General features: G+C 35.5%; 1 protein-coding gene across 5 annotated transcripts in view; it reads left to right on the top strand.

Annotated features, from left to right (window-relative positions):
- LOC115218018 (C-myc promoter-binding protein) overlaps positions 1–24,237 on the top strand; it is a 167,549-nt gene that overhangs the window by 84,919 nt on the left and 58,393 nt on the right. For all 5 annotated transcript variants that reach the window (XM_029787767.2, XM_029787765.2, XM_036507871.1 and 2 more), the window contains one exon: positions 13,921–14,216. In XM_029787767.2, the coding sequence (XP_029643627.1) occupies positions 13,921–14,216 (296 nt within the window). The remainder of the gene's footprint in view (positions 1–13,920; positions 14,217–24,237) is intronic.

The following is a 24,237-nucleotide window of genomic DNA, read 5'->3' as shown; positions in this document are numbered from 1 at the left end:
AGACACCTGATGGAAGCTGGAGGGTATATCAGCCGAAACGTATTAACAACAAACAAGATGAAGACAAACATCTGTCTAATGTAAATAACAGGATAATAGTAGTTGTGATTTCTTACTTTGGTACAAGGCTACATAATCATTGAGATGTCAGTTTAATTGACTGATACTTTTTTTAACCCTCCCCCCCAACACACACACACCATAATTTGCAAAAGGTAAACTTGAAGGTTTGTAACTAAATGCCTTACAGAGGATTTAGTCTAGCATTACCAAACTATTATATATATATATATATATATATATATATATATATATATATATAGGCAAACCATTATATATATATATATATATAGGCAAACCATTATATATATATATATATAGGCACAGAGCGATTTCTTCAGAGTGTCCTCATACTGCTCCTTGTTGCCCCCGTCTCAGTGGCCAGTAAAGAGTTCACAATATAGCCCAACCTTTGATAGGTGGTGATGCTTCTCCATCATAGAAACAAATAAAACAGGCTTGCACATAATTTACATCTATCAAATTCCCCTGGTAAAACACTGGCCAAGCTGGAGCTATGCTTGAAGATACTTGCCTAAGGTTCTGCACAGTCATATTTGATCTGTAATCATATGGTTGCAATACCAGAAGCTTTAAAGGCAAAGTGGATTTGCTTTTAGCAAGATTTTAACAATAACAATGATAGTAATAAGTAGTAGTCATTTATTTTTAACAGTAGCACAAAGTCACAATTGTGTGTTTTTGCTGTCTTACTGGTACATCTTGTTCTCTATGCAAAAGTGATGGAAAGTAGAGACAATTATGGCAAGACTTGAATTTAGGAGATAGAGAAAAGTAAATAAATATTGAAAGACATTTAGTTCAGAAGTTTGGTGACATTTCTTTATTACTAAGTAAATATACTACAAGATTGTTATAAACATAAATAAAAAGTTAGTGTACTTTTACATACCAGTGTGTTTTTGTTTGTTTTGTTTTTGTTTTTCCAGTTTCAGCTCTTGAGCTGTGGCCATGCTGGGGCACCGCCATTGTGGTGAAAGAGTACAGCAGGGATCACCACCCCCTGCGGAGCCTCGTAGAGCTTTTTTAGGTGTTTTCGCTCAATAAACACACACAACGCCCGGTCTGAGAATCGAAACCGCGATCCTGCGACCGCGAGTCCGCTGCCCTAACCACTAGGCCATTGCGCCTCTGTGTGTGTGTGATACCAAAGAAATAACTAAGAAGTTGGCCATTGGTCCCCTATTACAAGCATTGGTTTATCTGCATGTGGCAAAAATACTAAACACATGAGCACTAAGTATTTGAGACCAACGTTCGGTGCTGCAGGGTCCTACAGTTCACAGCTGTATGGCGGCAAGTGTGTAACCTTGATGAGTATCCATTAGCTTGATATTGCATTCTATGCTCTCATCCCATCCCCCCTCTCTCTCCCATTGAACACATATTCTTTGGGAGAGTTAGGTACTGTATCAGCAACTATCCTCTTAAAACCTACACCACTGCTGAAATTAATGACACAAGAAGTTGTGAAATCAAATTATTTGAAATATCATGCAGTATAATAATAAAAGTGGTTTCATATGTGCGAGTATGTTTAATGCTTGAAACGTATTTAGTTTTGCTGTTGAATAATGATACTGAGGTAAAAAATTTTGCTGAGTACTTTTAACAAGCCATTTCACTGATAACACCATGTCTTGAAGAGAAGACCAATAAGTCCCAAAAGTACTTGCTACATTGTCAGCTACATGACTTGATTAAAATAGAATTTACAATCAGTGTTGCAGGCCAAATAAAGCTCAATTAATGATCCATTATCTGGTCATCAAATACCTTATAAACTTAACCATTTTTATTTAGTAAAGTAAATGTAAAATATGTTTTAGAGCTTTGAAGTTTAATTCTCATTCCATTGTATAAATCTTATAATGGATTTAAATTTACTAAAGATCTGGTACATACATTACTTAACTAAGGTTTGTAAAATTGAGTGAAAGACAACTGAAACACCTACAGTAAATAAATCTACTATGTCTGAATTTCAATTTATTACTTTCACTTTGTTGCCCTATTAAAGACCTGATTTTTAACAATGGTCTCTTTTACAATGGCCCTAACACATGTTGTACCTGGTTGTAGTTAGGGGCTTCAAATAGTTATGTTCTACTGAATAGAGTGAGCCAACTGATAAATTGTTTCTGACATCATAGGTAGTGTGAATAAGGTAAACTTTCTCTTTCTGCTTGAGAAAATTCAAGCCTCCTGTTGGCTTTTCTCTATTTATTCTGCTACAACTGTACTGTAATTATTTTCTTTTATGTCCAATTGCTACACAATTATACATCCACTTGAAGTTTCTCAATACACCTGCTTGTATACATTTTGCTACTATTTCTCTTCTGTTTCTCTCTTGTTGAACTAAATGTTATAGGCAATCTTTATTGCAAAATCTAGTGGCTTACTTTCCCAAATGAAATGGAATGATCTGAGTGATTACAGTACTGGACTACTAGCTGCTCAAACGACTTGACTTTATCACTTGCATTTCTTTGAGTATTTGAACAGATCAATTATTTTTTTATTGCCTTAATCCACCTACTCTGAGAATGTTGTCTGGCATTATATCCAAGGAGAAATTTTTCTCTCCCATGCATCTTATCACCTTTACAACCATTTGTTTTTGTTTGTTCTCAATTTTACATTTTCTCAGTTCCAAGTTCTTGCGAATGCTTTGAGGAATGATCTTCAATGTTAATCTACATTGCATTAAATATGCAGAATGTCTCTAAAGTGAGATCATTGATGATATTTAAATTTCAGAGAGAAAAATAGAAACTATACAATCTTTTATGTACTTTTAGTAAAGTCAAAACAAAATAAATTTGAATACAAAAATACATAATATAATCAATAAATTTAAGAATTTCTTCACTCTAGTCACAATGTGCATAGATATGCAAATATTTCATTCTAGTATGTTTTAATGGCATTTAAATTTCAATCCATCACACTCAAATTTCATCTGATTCATCTGTTCATCAAACTGAAGTGTTGTTTTACAAATGCTTCAAAGGAATTGGTTCATAAGGAACTTCAAAAGAATTTCAGCTTTGTACATACATATTTGAACTCTATGGATATCATTTTGTACAAGTTCACAAAATTTATAGCAGACACAATCAAATAAGTGTTATAGGATCCAGTAAAGTTAGGGACCAAAAAGGCCACATATCCTTCTCCTCCTAAACTATCCTGTCGACATAACCTTTGAAACTAGCTACTTTGAGCATGTAACCTATAGCAGAAGCATTTATCATTGCCACATCATTGCCATTTCAAATATACAAATGTTGTCATGAGAGGATTTTCATGTCTCTCTGTCAGCATCTGAAAGGCACATTTATAGGGTTAAAATACATTAAGTGTTGTAGACCATTTTTCATCACCTAAATTCTCAACAGTTTTCTTGTTCAATTTCCTTTTCCTTCTGTAACCCTTTAACATTTAGATTACTCTGTTAATCGTAATGCTCATTCATTCACATGGTTTTCAATTAATTATGCATTATCATACAGCTTCAAGATTTTGATGATGTGATTGCTTATTTTGGTGGGAGAGGCTGCATCTGGTTAGTTTGAACATAAAACAGGTAAAATACTTGTGCCAGCTATGGCCGGTTTAAATGTCAAAGGGTTACACTTTCTTCTAATTAAAAAAACTTCTGTTTAAACTTAAAGCTAATACAATCCTACATTTATTTTTTGTAGTTGTAGTTCTGCTTGTCTGTTCTTATATGTTCCTGTCGTCTGGGTCACCTTTATTAAAAATGTAATATTTTACTTTACCCAAATTTTATTTTCACTCCTTTCGTCACAAGCTTTTACAGCTATCACTTTCATGTATGTGTATTTAAGCACCAGCATGGTCATATAGTTAAATTCACTCCAGAACCATGGGGTTTACGGTTTATTACCTCTGTATGGGCACTGTCCACTGGTATGTTCTTTTATTGCTGTAAGTTGACTTATTGATAGACAGAAAGAGTAAGAAACCCATTGTATACGTGTGTGTGCATGTATGGATGTGTTTGTGTGAGAGAAGGTTTTACTTTCCTCTCAACATTTACACACAAATTGGAAACAGCATTCTTTATACAATGTCATTTGTTTACAATCTTCTACAAAAAACATGTTCAGCCTAATTAAAGGACAAAGGTGAAATATTACTTTGTCTGGGAACTGGTGAGGGTTAGCAACAGAAACATGTGGTCATAGAAAAATCTGCTTCAACAAGTTTCATTTGACCCATGCAAGCATGGAAAAGTGAATGTTAAAATGATGTCTGTCGTGTGTGTGTGTACTGCTGAAGTCCATATATTCTTAGCAGGCCTTCTTTTACAATGCCTTATGTTCTTAAGATTCTCTAAGCTGTAAAAGTCATGGCCATACTGGAATACAGCCATCAGGTGTGGTAATTTTTATGGTGTAGAGGAGTTAATGCTTGACATTTTAATTGCTGTGTCAAACGTCATCTCTGACAACAATCTTTTGTTCTTTAAGGACAAAAGGATTTTATATCTTATATTGATAGATCTCTTATTGACCATGATGAACTTTAGTTTCTCCATACAAATGACACTTTTATCATTACTGAATTGAGTAATTAAATAACTTACTTCTGGCCACCACAAACCTACATCAGTCAAACTATCACACTACCTCAGCCCACTTTCAGTTTGCATCCACTGTTTGGAGTATCAGTGATTTCACTGTCCTGGAACTGATGGTTGATTAGCAGCCTAACTGATAATACCACTTCATATCCCTCTCTCTCTATCTCTTGCTCTCATTGACCTTTTTTTTTTTTTTTCTAATACTGGATAACTACCTTCCTTTCAGACAGGAAGGACTTGTCTACTAGGCTGACTGTAGTGGCTTAAGTATGTCTTTTTAGGGCAACACAAATGCAACCAAAGCCGTTTTAGAGTGGTTGGTAACAAGGTGATATTTTTACCTAAAAGCAGGAATCAAAACTGGATTCAGTATTTTACCTGCTGAAATGTTCAAAGAATTTCAGCAATAATAATGAAAAGCTACATTCTGTGCTCGTCATCATCAACAGTAACAGCAGCAGCAGTAGTAGTAGTAGTAGTAGTGTATGTCATTAATACAAACAATAGTTGTAGCAGTAGTGATAGCAGTTTTCCATGTATATAGTAGCTCCAGTATAGTAAGATATTAATTGTTTAATAGTAGTAGCAACAGTACTTGTTGTTTAACCTTAGGCTATTTTCAGCTGTGTTATCCAGTGTGTCCTTCCTTTTTTTTTTTTAAGCGTGTTATTTGAGGGAAGATTTGGCTGTTATTTCTATCAAGTTTGACCAGTTCATAAAGGGTCCCTGGCCAGCTCATAATTTTAATATTTCAGATTTATGTATTATTATTATTATTATTATTATTAGTTGTAGTAGTAGTTGTTGTAGGAGTAGTAGTAGTAGTAGTAGTAGTAGTAAATATTTTTATCATTGCTATTTTAGTTTTAGCTATTTTCATGTTTCACCTTAGATAAGGTGGAGGGGGTGGGGCTAGCTTTACATGTATTCTGCTAATCTTGCTTTTCTTTTTAATTCTGGATTATAAAGTTAGCCATGTACTTGCTTGTAAGGGCACATCTTAGTTTTTAAAATTAGGGTTTTAAGCTTGACCTCATTGATTAAGGTTATATAGATAAGTTGCTCCCACCCCCTCACACACACACATGGACACATACATGAGCACTAGTCATCAAATTGTAGTGTTTAGTTTAGATAAATGAAATGTAGCTTGTGACTGTATGAGTACTTACGAATTGAAGGCCTTGAGCCACTGTGATGATTCAGTGTCTATCATCTAGAATGTGTATATGTATGTAATGATGACGCTATGTGCCTTGTATAGAAAACAGTTCAAGGTAGGCCTTAGGCTGTGTGATAATATATACCACTGCAGCATGTCAAAAGTTGTGCGTGCTGAAATGGAATGAATTGTGAATATACATTGTATGTCCTACATGAATCTCACTGTAAATTGGTTGATAAAGCTATCAGTAGGATAAATTGTACTGATTTGGGAGATCTGGTTGTGTGTGCTACAAGGAAAGTTTGATGGTTGTCAGGTAAGAGGTTTTAGGCCAAGGGGTTTTTAAGTGAATAGATTAGAAAATTATTTGTGTTAGTGAAGTCTTAAATGTGAGAAAAAGACAGCGAATTAAAGAGGAATGCAACAGAGGAGAGTAGCTATTAATAATAGTTTATTGGACAACTTGCTGGAAGGTTGACTGTTCTGGAAATCACCAGCTCTCCATTACAAAATACTGAACTGTCAAAGGCCTAGTTCTCCTAATTATTAATCTCAACAAAGAAGTTATGAAGTTCTCGGTACAATTCCTTTCATTGTTCATCGTTTAACATCCATCTTCCATGCTAGCATGGGTGGGACAGTACCACAAGAGCTGGCCAGGCAGAAATCTGCACCAGACTTTTGTGACTGTTTTGGCAGGATTTTTATAGCTGGGTGCCCTTCCTAACGCCAACAACACAGCAGAGTTTCATGTGACTAAAATCCTTTTTTTTTTTTTAAATCACTTAATCCAAAAGAGGAAGGGCAGTTTCAATAACCCTCTTTTCAGACTCTAAGATTGGTATGATGAACAGAGGAAGTTACACTCAGATTGAAGACTTGGCCCAAATGCTTGGATTTGTGAATAGATTCTGCTAAAGGCTTCCAGTGGCCATGTGGTGGTGTTACACTGGTATAGGTAATGCAAGATCATAGATTTAAATGATTAATTGGGATGCAATACTCTTTTCATTTCCTCTACAGAGAAATATTTTTTAAAAAACCCTGTATAGACATGAGGCCTGACTGGAGTGATGGACACTTTTCCTGCAAGTGAAATTTAACCCAAATTAAAATTTAAAACTGTTGCTTAAGTTATTAAAATCTCATAAAAATAGTTGAAGTCATTACACTGGTCTAACAGTACAGAAACCAAATGTAATAACCATCATTATGGAGACCTTGTATTTTGCAAAGGATTAAATATAACATTATAGGTAAAACTAATGTGCCATATTTTCCAGCATACAAGTCAACATAGTATGTGGTGTAAACATTCAAACATCTTCACTATCTTTTCAAATTCTGCTGCATTTCACATGGAATTTTTGGTCCTTCAAGGTTGTCATGATGTGTAAATTGATTTACCTTTTTTGACTGTAAATTTGGGTCTGAAAAATTCAACTTTTATGTTGGAAAATATAGTAATGCTACTGTTGATGATGAGATTAACTGAAGTTACTACTTAATGCAAGGAAATAAATTCTGAAGATCCTCTCAACATTTGAAAATGTATTTGTCGTCAAATAGATTTAAGTGCAAAGTAAACATAACAGCCATAAATGGCAATTCTGCTACAGCCATTGTGTCGAGTAATTAAGCACTATTGTAGGCATCTACACATGAAAAATCATTGCTTCAAAAATTAGTACACAACTATTTCTGAATGTGTAGTACTTTGTACACTCTAATCTAGCTTTTATAGTTGAGTGGATAACGAACATTCTAATTATGTTTCAATTATGAGAAAGAGAGGAATTCCCTCTTTCCAGGCTCTTTAGCCCATTTTAAAAAGTTTATTTATTTATTGGCAGGAAGAGTCTGTTTATATTAGATTATCATGAATATCATCTATAACCATTTTCAGGAAGCACTGTTTCTACTCATATATTATGTTGGTTAGGTTTGAACGAAGAAACTATTTTTCAAATGTTAAAGTTTTTTAGTATGCTCATCCACTATACTTACTGTGTAGTAACAGCTTGTCTATAAAAATACATAAAAATTTCATAATAACTGATTGGTTCAAATGGTTGATGTCTTTATATTCTGGTATAAAAAGACATAACATGTTTTTAATCATATGCTCCTCTAAACTGGTATTAAATGAAGAATGAGAATAAAGAAATGATACTGCTAGGAATGTGGTACAAGCAATTCCAAAGGCTAATCTTTGGTAATGGTAACAACAAAAATAATTTTGCATCCTATTTTTCTTGTCATAGAACTCTTTGAGGCAGTGTTTTATAGCCAAATGCTCTTCTTGACTATAACCCTTTGGTTTCCTCTTAGACAAGAATGCAATCTACTTATTCTAAATATCAGAATTTACAGGAAATATATCATAATAAATTTGCTAATGTGACTGAGTTTTCAGCTAAACACAATATTAGTTCTATATAGCATAAATTCTGAAGGAAATACAATGTCAGAAGGGGCATAGTGTTAGGTTCTTTGCTACAGAGTCTGAATGTTGGTTCTGGTATAGTGCCAAACTTTTAATGTCCCTTCCCTTCTGTCTAATTCACTTCTTTTACTTGTAGGTGTGTAGTATTATGGTCCTTCTTCTAGGTTGTCAATTCTATCGATCTGTTGAAATGTCCCATATGTCTTGGAGTGGAATGTCTATTTGCTATAGGGCTACTGATCATAAAAGAATTTTAACCCCAGCACTGCAGGCTAACAAAATTAAATTAGTGGCATCTTTCTCACTAATTTGAGCAGACTTAAAACAGTTTTGTGAACTACCTTCCTTCTTCAGATTAAATGGCTCAATAACACACGATTTGTTGGCAAGGAATTGAACTCCATAGATAACTGGTATCTATTTTGTTTTTAATATTGAAAAAGGCATACTGTAAAGTCAGTCCCCGCTGTATTTGAACATTTGGTTATATGGTATCAAAACTAGATACACAGTTTAATACCTTACCATTTCTGTCATTTCAGCTTTTCCATCAGATTAAATAATTATAATAAATAAAAGAATTATGTATTCTCTTCTCATTGTTGTGAAGTTACAACTCTGATTGAGCAGACTTATTCTTCTTTTCACTATTTATGGTAAGGAATTGTACCATTTTGTGATACTTATTTATAACTGTAGATGGTCTGTGCTGTTGATAGGTAAGTTGGGTATTATGCTTTTGCCAACTACACCACAGTGTCGCAATGGTGATAGAATACTAGCTTTGGATAATATGACTAATAGCTTACTACCTTAATACCTTGTTGTTCTTACTCTCCATACTAAAGCACTGAACCTTATTTTCCTCCCCTGCTCTCAACTATCTCTGTTATTCCACTTGGCAGCAGTACAAGAACAAAAAGAATGATTTACTGAAGGAATAAAGCACGAACTGGAGGCTGACAGCTAGATTGTTGGTTTATAGTTCCATGGTCTAATTCTGGGATTTGATTTTAGGTGTGTGAATGACTGGATATAAAATAGTATAAAACCTTGATTTCTTCAACAACTACCAGCTAAGTATGAATATAGAAAAACAAAGAAAAAACCCAGTTTTTTATCAACGCTGAGAGAAATCAATTTATTCAGTGTTTTTGATTTAAGAAACCCTAACACTGGATAAATAAAATGTGTCTTATACATGACTCATGAGATAATCTATCTGAAATCTATCAAATGCTTATATGATTTGTTTTGATTTTGATTATATATTTTTTTAATTTTGTGAAAGTGTTAAAGGAAATTTAGTGAAAAACTTGCTCTCCTACAATTTTAGTTAATCTCTTAGGGATTAACTATTATCTACCTTTTAGTTAATGATAGTCTATTTTCCTATACAATTTAATCTCTTGCTGGGTTTTAATGAGGCTAATAAACACTGCTTGGTCTTATTTATTACCATTTCCTTGTCTCAGGAGCATTAATGACTAAAAAGTATTTTTTAAATTAAAGAAAAAACAAACTATTTTCTTTAGTACTTTGGACAAACTCATGACAAAACAATTACTCTTTTACTTGTTTCAGTCATTTGACTGTGGCCATGCTGGAGCACCGCCTGTAGTCGAGGAAATTGAGCCCAGGACTTATTCTTTGTAAGCCTAGTACTTATTCTATCAGTCTCTTTTGCCGAACTGCTAAGTTACGGGGACGTAAACACACCAGCACCAGTTGTCAAGCAATGTTGGGGGGACAAACACAGACACACATGCACACACATATGACGGGCTTCTTTCAGTTTCTGTCTACCAAATCCACTCACAAGGCTTTGGTTGGCCTGAGGTTATAGTAGAAGACACTTGCCCAAGGTGCCACGCAGTGGGAATGAACCCAGAACCATGTGGTTCGTAAGCAAGCTACTTACCACACAGCCACTCCTACACTTTCTTCACTTTTTACACTTGCAGGTTGTTTCATTAGAAATTTATCTAGAGAAGTTTACTTTTTACTGCCTTTCAAATTTTTGAAACCTGGTGATATATAATGGTAATATTTCTTGTCTTAAAAAGAAACATCTGAAGTTTAGTGTTTATTTATCCAGTTTTCTGTTCATTTGCTTTACTTTTGTAGAAAAAAATGTGCATGTATAGATTCTGTACATGCATAACTATCAATCTATCTAATGCAGTGTTGAGCACTCATTTTCATCATTCAACATTTACAATGGGCCTCATGGAGGCAAAGTGGCTGAGTTCTTTTTTAGTGTTAGGCCTCACAGAGGCAATGACCAAGACCTTTGGCATTATGTTGTGCTTGAGAAGGCCCATCAAATCTAGCAAAATTGCAGTCATGGCAGATACTGGTGTCACAAATTGGCACATAAAAGCAGTCCTCACACTCTCTGAGTGGTTGGCATTAGGAAAGGTATCCAGCCATAGAAAACCATGCCAAATCAGACTGGAGTCTGGTGCAGCCTTCCAGCATGCCAGTCCAGTCAGATCATCCAACCCATGCCAGCATGGACAACGGATGTTAACTGATGATGATGATGATGATTATATATATATAATAGACCTGAAATGTGATATTTAATCATAAAATATTTGCTATTACTTTTGGAGATTTAGGAGAATGACTTTTGGAAAATTAATTCCCAATGAGTGACATTTTTGAAATACTCAGTTTTGTTTCCCCAGATCACTTTTTGCAATTTTAATTACATTTTAATTTAGAGAAACATGAAAAATAAATATTTACATGAAATTATTTTGTTGAAAAGTTCCTTGTTTTATTTTGAGGATTAAGTACTTAGAGGATTGTAGGCTGCTGGATATAAAAAGTCTTGCAGTACAGTGATACCTCACAGTACAAGTTAATTCGTTTTATGACTTACTCGTTTTACAAATCAGTTTTCCCCATTGAAATGAACTAAAATATAATTAATCTATTCCAGCCCCACAAAACCACCCAAAAATAATTTTTTGTGGGTTTTAAAACAGAAAGAGTGTACTTACAAGTAAAATAACAATTATAAAAACAAGAATGCAAAAGAAATATGTAAACTGGTTTTATTAACTGAATTACCTTTAAAATGGAACAATTTGTGCACGTGGAAGACGTTTCCATTAAGACTTCTAGAAGAACAATTTCTGGTGTTTTCTCTCTCACTTTGCTTAACTTAGGCTTTTTGGACATGCTTTCTTCACTTTTTACACTTGTAGGTCGTTTCATTAGAAACTTATCAAGAGAAGTTTACTTTTTACTACCTTTCAAAATGTTATGAAAATGTGCCAGAGCAGAGTCATTAAATAAAGCAGCTGCACGATCTGTAGCTACTTTTTCAGGGTGATATTTTTTTACAAATTCAGAAGCAAACTGCTACTTTGCTAACACTGCCTTTATGTCACTCGTAGAGATAGCCTTCTCTGCTACACTGTCCTCCTCTGGGGAAGCAATCTCTTCTACCACATCCAAATGCTGCTGCTCCTGAAGCTACAGGAGTTCATCTGTCGTCAGCTCCTCGACAAGATCATTGATGTCTTCATTGTCAACCTTGAGGCCCATGGACTTGCCAAGAGACACTATCTCCTTGACTACATGTCTCTTTTGGATACACAGTCAGGTCACAGTTTCCTCCATGCAGAATTGTTCTCCTTGTTACACTCTGCCAGGCCATATCAATGATTTACTGGCAGTTAAGTGTTGTAGTGCTCCTTCCAAAATAGATGAAGTGTTAGATTTGTATTTTTGGTGACGTTAAAGCACCAACAAAACAGGTGTTTAGTGTACAATTTCTTAAAATTTCTGTTGGTCCATGGGCTGCAAGATAGGGGTGGTGTTGCATGAAAGGTACAGAACTTTCATCAATTTGTATTCATCTAGGATATCATCTTCAAGGTTAGGAGGGTAAGCAGGAGCATTGTCAAGAATGAGGAGGGCCTTGAGAGGAAGATTTTTCTCTAGCAGGTACATTGTCACCCATTGGTCAGAAGACTAGGTTCACCCACTCAGAGAAGAATTGCCTGGTGACCCAGGCTTTAACATTTGCCCTCTACATGACCTGCAGCTTCTCCTTCAGGATTTTGTGAAACTTGAATGCTCATGGGTTTTCGGAATGGTAGACAAGGAGCAGCTTAATCTTCAAGTCTCCACTCACATTGGCACAAAGGACGAGCGTTAGGCTATCTTTCATAGACTTGTGGCCTGGCATTTTCTTTTCCTCTACTGTTATGTAGGTTCTTCTGGGCATTTTTTCCCCAAAAGAAGCCAGGTTCATCACAGTTGAATATATGTTGTCCGATGTACTCCTCAGCTGTGATGAGCTGATGGAATTTACTCACAAAATCTTCAGCTACCTTCTTCTCAGATATCACTGCTCTCCATACTTGACGACGCTGTGAACACCAGTCCTCTTCTTCAAATTATCAAACCAGCCACAACTGGCCTTAAATGCATCTGTTGATGTCTCCTCCATCAATGTTCCAGAGTTCTGCTTCAGGAGATTTCCTTACAGTGCTCATGCTTTCTTGCTGATGATGGTCTCCATAATCATATTCCCTGCAAGTGCTTCTCATTGATCTACAGAAGAAGCAATTTTTCTGCCCTTTCATGGACAGACGTTCATTGCTTAGAGAGCCTGGAGACACCTTTTGCTGTTGTAATGGCTTTGATCACATCCTTTTTTCTTCAGGATGGTGCAGATCATCGACATGCTTCAGTCGTGTTGACATGCTAAGTCCACTAAACACACTCTTCTCTTATGTTTATCAATGATTTCCTTCTTCAGTTCTATCGTAATCAGCTTTTTCTTCTTCTCAGCACTATCCTTTGCACTAACCGTCTTAGGGCCCATAGCTAACACAACTAATTGTAAAATAATAGCAAAAAATGCACAAAACTAAACAAAAACACTGGGAAAAACACAACAGGGATTTTGCCACAAGGTAAACACGTGAACTGAGTGAGCAAAGACTGTGCTTATTGGAAGAGCATGTGTGGGTTGAGCACCAACTAGCAGTTGCTTGTATGAACCTCACTTGTACTGTGAATTTCCGCTCCTACTTCAAGACAAAAATTTGCGCAAGCCTCAGTTCATACAGCAAATTACTTGTACAATGGTGCACTCATGCATTCTTTTAAATTCTGAGTTCAGATACCAAATGGGTTGGCTTTTGCATTTGTCTCATGTTCATCATTAAAATATAAGTACAAATAATATACTGGAAATAAATTGATTGATTATGCTCCTACTTTCATAAATGCATTACCTTGTCGCAGTGTAAGAAATCATTAATTTTTGTCTTCTCTATTTTCTTTTAGTATTTGTTTTAGAGATTTGTCCTTTGACTCTTCAGCATCTAAACCAACCATATCCAGCTTCTCACTCATTCCCTACAATGTCATTCTAAAAATAAGCAATATCGTGAAACCATGAGATAATTCATACTTAATTCAAAATATTGTGAATATATAAGTTTTGTACTTGATTGAATAATCTAAATGCTAAAGAAAGAGTGGTTGATTTTGTATATTTTTATAGTCAGATTCTTTGCTGTGCATTGTCTGAAATTAAATAATTCATAATTCTTATCTCATGTTTATTTTTTTTATTTTTAGATGGATGAACGTAGAGTTGCCGATTATTTTGTGGTAGCTGGACTACCTGAAACACCTTCACCACTGGAAGAATCCACAAATGAAAGCATTATTAAACAAACACATAAACAAGATCCAATCACCGACATATGTGTCATCAATAAATCCTTAGCTGAAAAAGAACCGAAGGGTTATGTTTGTCTTGAGCGAACGCAAACTGGCTTTCTTGCAGACCTCAACCATGGTAGCATACGTTGTTCAGAAATGTACATTTGTTACCGAAGAGGCAGGGAGAAGCCACCATTAACAGATATTGGGTAATTATTTCTTTTTTATTTTTATTTTTTTTCACCTGTCCCTCTATCATACTTTAACCTTTCATCACCTAGCATAAAGCCACATCCCTCAACACTATACCTTCTCAGCCATGGATCTTGTCTTGTGAGTTACTTGATGACCACACAAGTGCCAGTGTTATGTGAAAAAGAAAGCATCCAGTCCACACTCTGTAAAGCAGCTGGCATTAGGAAGGGCATCCAGCTATAAAAACCATGAGCATATGTTAGAGCTTGGCACAGTCTTCTGGCTCACTGACTCCTGTCAAATTGTCCGACTCATGCCAGCATGGAAAATGGATGATGATGATGACATACACTTACTACAGTATTTGTTATTCTAAGTGAGCAGATTTTACTTCTATTTGAGACTTCGCCACTTCAAAGTAATATTAATGATTTCAAAATGAGATTTTTCTCTTTCAGACTGGGAATAGCAATTTCGAAAAGAGATTAACACAAAAGGCTTTGTTTAATAGAAAATATAACACTTTAACCTCATTTGTAATGTCAAAATGGCCTGGTTAATTATAAGCATTCATCAACCAAGCGCTGAGACAAAAAGCTCATATGGTTGTAATATCTTCCGGTTTTTTAGGGAGAAATATGGCAATGGCTCCCAGTGCTAATTTTCTGAGAATCTTATCTTGGGTGTGTGACTTTTCTAATGTCTGTAGTATTGTTAACTACTTCTGCACAAGTGTTTGGTAGGATAAGTTCCAATTTTAGTGCACATACTGTGTATGAGAATCTATGGAATTAAGCTAAAGCAAATATACTGGCAACATTTCAAGCAGCAGTTATGAATACCTTGATTAAAAACTTGGAGAAAGGCTGCATTGTTGAACATTTAATATTATTCCTGATATTGAAAATGTTTAGTTTAATGACAAAGAAAGTTTTCAAACTGCAGGTAAGGCACATGAATGTGAAGTTTATTCAAGATCACTTCCTCTATGCTTCATACAGCAGCAATGAAATTGAGATTTTGTTTTCATTCTTGCTCATGAACAGTTCTAATTGAAGGCTGGCTCCTTAAGGATCAGCTATGAGCAGTGTGAAAGTTAAAAACCACTTTTATATAACAAAAATTTCTGGTTTTTCATAGAGAATAGCACTTGTCAAATATTATCCTTGGGCATTAGAACCAGGTTTTTTCCCCTTTGTTATCAGAATGCCATCTGTCACTTACAAGTGGTTTTTGTGGTGGCAAATCCAATCAAATGTCCTCATTTATCTTTTGTGAAGTGATTAATGATGAATTATTATTTATTGCCTTGCACAAATGGGCACACATCTCACCAACCTTCATATTATGTCTCCTGTCTCATTTATCATTTTCATAATGTCTAAAATTATTCCATTTTGCAATCTTCAAATTAATACCTAGCCCAAGCAAGGTCCTTGTATGTTGTTTGGTTCCTGATCATAATGACCTTTGAGCTGACTGTGGCAGCTATTGGATACAGGTGTCTTCTTTGTTCCATGACCACTTGATGCTATTTGTTGAGATGTTTAAAAAATATGCTATTTAAAGAATAAGCAGTTTAAATGAGTTTAAGTTCTGATTAAATAACATATGTTTACTTAGAATTACAAATACTGTAATGTCTTATTAACTTACCGATACCAACCTGCCTGAGATCACTCCTAATTCTGTTATCAGCTTCCCCGTTTTAATGTGATCTAAATTAAATTAACTTGAAATTTTGATAGAAAATTTTAAGTTCCAAACACCAGATTAATGATGACAAAATTATTTTATTAAATTCATCATTTTCAAAATCAATTGAAATTAATTGAAACCACGTGTGTCAACAGATTTTGAAAAATTTGGATGTTGCTTGTGAGATTATCAACTTTTGGAGAACCAAGCTCTATGTTAGTGCAGTTTTAAAACTCTTATAACCTTATTGTTTTCCTGGGTAGCTTCTGAGTGCAACTGTTGTGCTGTCATAGTCTCCTTTCTTGCACACTCAGCAGAGCATCAGCCAATTGCTTTCCAGCTATTGTACATCCACCATATTCAATGTTCATGTTTTATTTCCACAAGCATAGCACCTACCATTTACTTGGAGAGAGAATCTCTTTGTTGTCACCAGTGGTATTAGCTCCCTGAGCATTTTCTCTGGCTACCATACTTTCAAAACATCCTCTTCCACTACTGATTATTTCATCTCAGAAATAAATGTTGTCACATACCTTTGGAGAGCTTTCCAGACATTTCAAAGAATTCAAGAACAAAGAAGTCAACTTAGAACTGAGCCTTGATGAATGTCTTCTGCCTGTATGCTAACTAAATTCTTCACTCAAATGATAGCAACTCCTCTCACTAACAGTGTTTCAGTGCACAGCTTACAGAGCTGTCACAAGTCCTTCATCCATACTTAGTTTTCTTAGTGACCATCAGACTACAGAGTGTAGTGTTCTATGAAAGATTTTCTCCTGCTCAACAAATGCTATAGGTCTAGAGGCTTACTGAGAACTTCTGCAGTCCTCCTTTTAAGAAGATATTGGTTGTATAATACTTGAGCACAAACCTAAGCTATATCCCATCAAGACTAATTCTCTTCATAATCAATTGTGCTTTCTGTTACTTTCATAACTTGATGCCTCTCTTGTTGCTTCTGTCTAAAGCACTTCCTTTGCCTCTGCAAAAGTTGATGGTGAAGCCGCTAAGCCAGTTACTGTGTGTGACACTTCCCTTTGCCACTTGATTGACTATGCATGTGACTAGTGCATGTCCTACTTTGCCAGATATTTTAAGCCTCTCAGTAACTCTCCCTCATGATTCAGCTTCTTTCCCTGCTTCATGCTTTTAATTACATTGTCAGCCACATAGCCAACAACTTCAGTAGATGGTTTCTGTGTTGGGTCTGTTTGGAGAAGTCTCTTTCTCTCTTAGACATCCTCCTCATTCAGCATCCTTTGATAACAATTTTATGCCTCTTTCGTTTTTTGGTATCATTCTGACAATTGTTCCACTCATTCTGTACACACTTTTCCCAAAATGACAACTGCTTTGCAATCTGGAACACCTTTGATCACAGAGAAAGGGTAAACATTTTACTTTTCGTTTTTCTCCTTGCTTTGTATACATTACATATACCTGCTCTTCTAGCTACCTGATATTGTTCCTTGTTCCCAATCTTTCTATGGGTGTCTCTTAACTTCTGAAACTCTACAATACTATTCAACAATTGTGTCACCTTTCATCTGACCTGGACTTTACACTTTCTACAAATTTGACCTGTGATTCATTGGCAGATGTCTCATAGAAACTCCCAGTTGTCCATTGTTCAGAATGTCTATTCCTCCGCTTTCTCATCATATATCTCTACTAGTACTTCTGTGAACCTATACCTGGCCCAAGGAGTCTTAGATTCAGTGCCTCCTTTCTCTAGATTTCATGTTTCTGAGTCCTTCTATTCCTGAAGTTACTGATCCCTAGTTTATATTGAGGAATGTATTCTTCATTAGAGGAGTACTTAGTGTTCACAATCTATTTCCTATCCTGCTTCTTGGTGACTATGAAGTCCAGTTGGCTTATGTGGTTACCTGTCTGGTTGGTGAACAGGTAATGCTACAAATGGTTTTGTTACAAAACTCCAAGAGCTTTGATCATTTTTTATTCCTAATATATTAATCATAGCAGCTATGTACATCAGGGTAGCTTTCATGTTGTTGCTTAACATGCCCATTAATCACTCACTGAGGTGACGAGTTTGCTGTCATGTTTTTAATGAGGTAGGCTTCGTAGAAATGTTTCTTTTATTCATCAGTCAGTCTGGTTTGTGGTACATATACAGAGATCACTGTCATTGTGTTTGTTACCTAAGACTAGTCTAAGCTTAATTATTGTCTCATACTCAAACTTATTTCAGTTACTTTACCTATCCATATCTCTGCCAATATGTTTATTTTGCCAACTCATTTGCTGTTATTCAGCCAGAACTTCTGCTTGTATTCCTTGCCTGTGAGAAGCCTGGTTGAGTCCCCTGCCTTCTATTTTCTCACTTGTACACAGTATCTTCTTACCTGTTCTAGCATCTCTACAATCTCTCCAGATCTAGCTTCCATCATGCCAGTGCTGATGATAATATCCTTGAGGCCAAAAAGAGGGTTTTCAGTGGTGGGTGGATGGTTGGGTTATTTGCATTCCTGTATCTGAAAGGAAGAGTTACAGTTAGGAATTTTCTGTAAACTCTCTCCCAAGCTTTCTACTTTTGCAATTTAAGCACCCTTAAGCATAATGGAAAGATATGGCTCCCCAGATATAGTGAAAGCAACTAAATGAGGAGAAGGAATAAAAATTGAATAAAATCCTGCACAGGAGACATATCAACTCCACATGCCACAGTTAAGGCTATTTTATATCAGAGAGCAGTAACTCTGAACACACACTGATACAGTGGTGTGTATAGTAGGTCCACTCTACACACTACAATGGCACATGCCATTCTTGTCATCGGTAGGCTTTCATGTTGAGAATCTCCACATCATTATCATCAGAAGTATTCCAACATCTGATTCTTTTGTTGCTGTCAAAGGTTGGACAGTTCAGACATTCAACAAACATATAGCTACTTGTTTCCTGTATTTTATTTGTATGTGTATGTGTTTGATCAGCATGGCTTGTCATCCTTTGATCTGCCTTTGCCACTGTTCTGTGTCTTTCTCAAGTCCTATTTCTGTCTCAATATTGAGGATTTTAACTTTTTTTTTTTATTCTGCAATGTTTGATAAAATAAGTAATAGAAATATTCTGAGCTACTACTCTACCAATATGCACCATTCTTAGTCCTTGTTAGGAAAGATTATTATAAGCATTAGAGAAAAACATAAAGTTCTGAGTAAATGTGTAAGATTGTACATTGGTTGGCATAGGAATGGCATAATTTATTTTCTTTAATGGTAGAAATAATGTTCCAACTCCTTCAACAGAATCTTCTTTATTTGCCATTAGTTGTTTAAAGATAAACTATATTTTTTTTCCTATGTATAATCATTTCATTTATTCTTTTTTTGTTTTTACATATATTTTTTAAACTTTTTTCTTCTTACAAAATGTCTTCAAGAATTAATCTCATCTCAAAAGATTCTCATTAGGGAGTGTCTATTTATTCTTTTACTTGTTTCACTCATTTGACTGACCAACTTTCAATGGTGGTTATTTTATTTCCATTATAAATGTGTGCATGGGTATAGACACTCATGCATATATATATATATATATATATATATATGTATACTCTTTTTACTTGTTTCAGTCATCTGACTGTGGCCATGCTGGAGCACCGCCTTTAGTCAAGCAAATCAACCCCAGGACTTATTCTTTGTAAGCCTAGTACTTATTCTATCGGTCTCTTTTGCCGAACTGCTAAGTTACAGGGCCATAAACACACCAGCATCAGTTGTCAAGCGATATTGGGGGGACAAACAAAGACACACATACATATATATATATATTTTTTCCTCTGTCTTCCCTCCTTTGGATCTTTCCTTTTCCTATGTTTCTGACAAAGAGCTCTGCTTGAAACATTAAACCCTCCTTCTTTCCTGAGCATCCAATAACACTATACTTGTTCCACGTCCTCGCGTTGTTGTGTTTTCTCTTTGTGTTTTCATGTTTGGATTAACTATATATATATATGTATACACATATATATGACGGGCTTCTTTCAGTTTCCGTCTACCAAATCCACTCACAAGGCTTTGGTCAGCCAGAGGCTTTAGAAGAAGACACTTGCCCAAGGTGCCACACAGTGGGACTGAACCCAGAACCATGTGGTTGGTAAGCAAGCTACTTACCACACAGCCATATATATATATATATATAATATATATATATATATACATACATACATACGTACGTACGTACACGTGTGTAATTTTTTTTCTATAAAGTTATGGAAAATCACAATTTAAATAAAGGACTCAATGGTAGAGAGGATGTTTATAGGAATGCTAGCAAATTTGCAATCTTTCATTTGCAGAACCTAACAATCTCTCTCTCTCTCTCTCCATATGTGCGCACACACACACACATCACCATCAGTGACATGGTTTGCAAATGTTTTTGAGACTGAGTTAGATGCTCTTCCCGATGTCAACCCTTAAAGTTGCCTTTATGACATGCAGGGTTAGGGTGTACTTATTTCAGCATTAAAATATATTTTCTTTGTCGTGTATAAACACACACAATCTCTGTACACATTCATGCTCATGCATATTCGAACATATGAGTGGTTGTTTAGAAATGTAGTATTTCAGGCTCTTTCATTGATTAAGTTTCACAGCAGTCTTTAGAAAATTTTGCAATTCAAAGTTATAAAGTTTTTATCTTTTTTTTTTACTTTTTTTCTTACTTTTTCACTGTAAGATTCTGAGTCTGCTGGCTGCTTAGATTTTGTCTGATGGTATCAAAGCAAATTGCATATGTGAATGTGTGCTTGTGTTTCTTTCTTCATCTTTGTATTGAACTCAAGTATCATTCAGACATCTTATGAAAATATTGCTATTTTCTTGGTGTATTTATTCTGGAAAGTTTTTACCATTTTTTTTTTTCTTTCTTTATCAGTTTCATTGATTGTTGCACAGAAAATAACATTACTTAACCTACTCCCCCTCTCTCTCTCTCTCCATCCCTCCCCGCTCAAAGTGTAGGTCTAATTAAAAACACCATAAGGATAACTATTCTTTTTTTGTTTATTTCTTAGATTTTATGGATCAATTACTCCACTTGCTTCTCTTATGTTTCAGCTGTCAAGTTTATTATATTCTGTATTTGAAGTGAGCTTATGGAGTGACGCTGTGATTTTTCTCTCTCTCTCTCACACACACATACACACACACACATACACACACACACACACACACACTGTATATATGTTTGGTCATGATTTTATTTTACTGGTTTCAGTCACCAGACTGGGTTACTGGCTTCGATTAAATCAACTTTGGTATTTGTTTAATCAGCCAAGAAAGGCTGAAAGATTTGAACTTGGACTGTAATCGGGGCCATCTTAAGGTATGGGAACCCTTCCCCATGGCCTGACATGTTTTTGTGGAAGATTAGAAACAAAGGGCACAGCTTGTATGGTTATGATGGTCATTTACAACCGAAATGCAAAATGAAGGCAATAAAACACGGACACATTGGTGCATGAATATATCATCATCATTATCATCGTTGCTTTAACATCCAGTATTCTATGTTCGCTTGGTTGGATGGTGTTTACTGAAGAGTATATTTTCCATCAGTGACATCCTGATTCTCATGAAAACCTTGCATCGCAATCTAGAATTCCTCATACTTTTGATCCTCTTACTTTCATTTTCTCTTCTAGCAATCTAATATGTTTTATTCTCTACTTTATTTTTTTCCAGACGTCCCTCTGTCTTTTAACATATCATCTGTTGTACTATTCGGCCACTTTATTACTCTACTCTGGCTAAAACTGTGCACCCTCTACAGACTTAATCTACAGCTCAAAGCAGATTATTCTCTCATTACAACAAACAGTTGTCTCACCTCTGCCTTCCCATTCTAGCATTTCTTTGAATGTACATCTTCCCAAGGGATTTTTCAGTCTTTATACCTTGCTTCTCCAGATTGTCCTCTGTCTCTGTCAAGCTCTTCCTCTAATACCACATTAATCACTAGTCCTTTAAAACAGATGTTTCACATTTGTAAAAATAATTTGGAAGGAAATTATTTTTATCCCACTTGAGGATCCTATTGCTTTACTAATAAATATTTTAACGTGACCATCCGCTCTGTTTGGTTTAGTTTTGGCTGATGTGATCTTTTACTTCATTGATTTCTTAGCTGCTGTTTAAACAGCTGACATTGTATTGACTTGGCCTAAATTAAACCAGTATTTAAATGGACAGATTTCAAAAAAAAAAAAAGAAAAAATTAAATTTTATTTATTTGTGGTTCTCTTTTTCTTTCCTTTTTTTTATACTTTAATGTTTTACATCAAATTTTCCTGTCTCATAGGCAGGATATTCTAGCTATTTTATTTTTAACAATTGTTTTTATTGTTCAGTGATCTTTCTCTTATAAACCACTCAACTGTGAATAATGAAACCTCTATGTGGTTGCTGGACCTCCTAGAAATAACCCAGACAAGTGAGTGCAGTATTGTGCACCATGTCTTTGAACACTATCCAATCCTCTTCTGCTCCCTTTATCCCAACATCAAGTTGCTGTCTGGGTCCTCACTCAGGTTCTGTTTCATGTTGTGCCATTCCAATTTGCTGACGTTGAGTCACTTGTTTGCTGGCTTCCCTTGCAGTCACCACTTGGGCTGAATGTGCCTGTTGAGTTTTGCAATGATGTGTCTATGATCTTTCCAGCCTTCTGCACCACACATCCTGCCTGTCCCATCTCTTGACTTTGACATAGTCAATTAGATGTCAATGTTTGCTGCATGGATGTGGCCAGGATGTCTCTTTGTAGTTGGGAAGGTGAAACACTGTGTTGATGATCAGCAGGTCAAGTGCTGCACAGGTCTTCATTTGTAGATGACCATTGCTATTGTTTTTGCCGACTCTGTTTCTCTCATTGACTCCGTCCCATATCTGGTAGTCTGTACCAGCTGTGGTGTTGAAGTTGCTAAGAACAACAAGCTTGTCCTCTTCCGGCACAGCTGCTATGAGAGCTTCCAAATCATAAAACTTGCCTTTGACACCCTCAGGGTTAGCCATGGTGGGTGGGGATCGGCTTTTTATGTGATACTTGGGTTAAGGATCTCAGTTCTGTTGTGGTAGGCAGGTTTTCTCGAGTACAGGAAGAAATAATTTAGCAAAAGCTTTAGCGCAGGGTTTAAAAGGGTAGACACACAAAGCATACGTGAACCAGGGAGGTGCATATATATGACCTTGGAGAGAAGTAGAATGCAACCTTACAACCTGCAAAAAATAGAAGCTGTAGTAGTAGTAGTAGTAGCAGCAGCAGCAGCAGCACAGTAAAAACTATATGGCATGACTCTGTAGCAATCTGTATATTCTTATTTCATAATATTTTAAATATGGTGTAGCATGTATCAATCAGTATTCTCCTTGAAGTGGTACTTACTGCATAACAAGTCTCACCTTTTGTACGTGCTTTTAGACTGAAATGAGTGGCATTTTGTGTTAAGAGTTCTAACATTCCACATGACTAAAGAGCTATGTTTTTTTACAAAGAAAATATTATTACATTACTAATGGAAAAAGAAACCACTTGACTTATGATTTTCTCCTTCTTGAAGAGCTTTTCAATATTTCCTGATTCGGTGCATCTTGGAAATTTTCTTCTATTTGTTTATTATTTTAGTTGAGTTGCAAGTTACAGAAACTGCATAACATTAGTTGAAATGCTTTTGTAGCATATTTGTTATGCCTCACTATGTTCTGAGTTCAAATTCTATTAATATTATTTTGCTTTCCTGAGTTTATAAAATAATTATCAATCCTGGGGATGATTTAATCAATTACGCACACCCTGCTCCCAGATTGTGGTTTTATGCCAATGTAAGAAATTGTTGTTTTAGGACAGGATGACAGAAACAGCAGAGCATCAGTGAAAATGTTTTGCAGTATTTTGTTGTATTCTTTTACAATCTGAATTCATATTTGACCTTATGTCATATTTGCTTTTCATCCTCTTGCCTCGATAGAACTAGTACCACTCATATAATGGGGTTCAAATTTCACCATATTTGACCTTACTCTCCATCCTGCTGAGTTAAAGGAATAAATACTGGTTTTGCATCTAAGTTCAGTCAGCCATACCCACTCCCTCAAGATGTGTGGATATATACTAAAGTTATAAATAATAATCAAAATTCATGGAAGTGGATGTTGAAATCTGTTGGTCACAGAATGGTTTGATTTTTATTTTAAAATTTTAGTTAGGTCTTGTTCTGAGTTCAAATTCCAACAAAGATGACTTTGCATTTCATGCTTTCAGGATTCATCATCACCATTATTGCAATTATAAATATTGTTCCTT

The sequence above is a fragment of the Octopus sinensis genome, linkage group LG12 (genome assembly GCF_006345805.1).
Source record: "Octopus sinensis linkage group LG12, ASM634580v1, whole genome shotgun sequence".
Classification (NCBI taxonomy): domain Eukaryota; kingdom Metazoa; phylum Mollusca; class Cephalopoda; order Octopoda; family Octopodidae; genus Octopus; species Octopus sinensis.
This window is presented reverse-complemented; position numbering and strand designations above follow the sequence as displayed.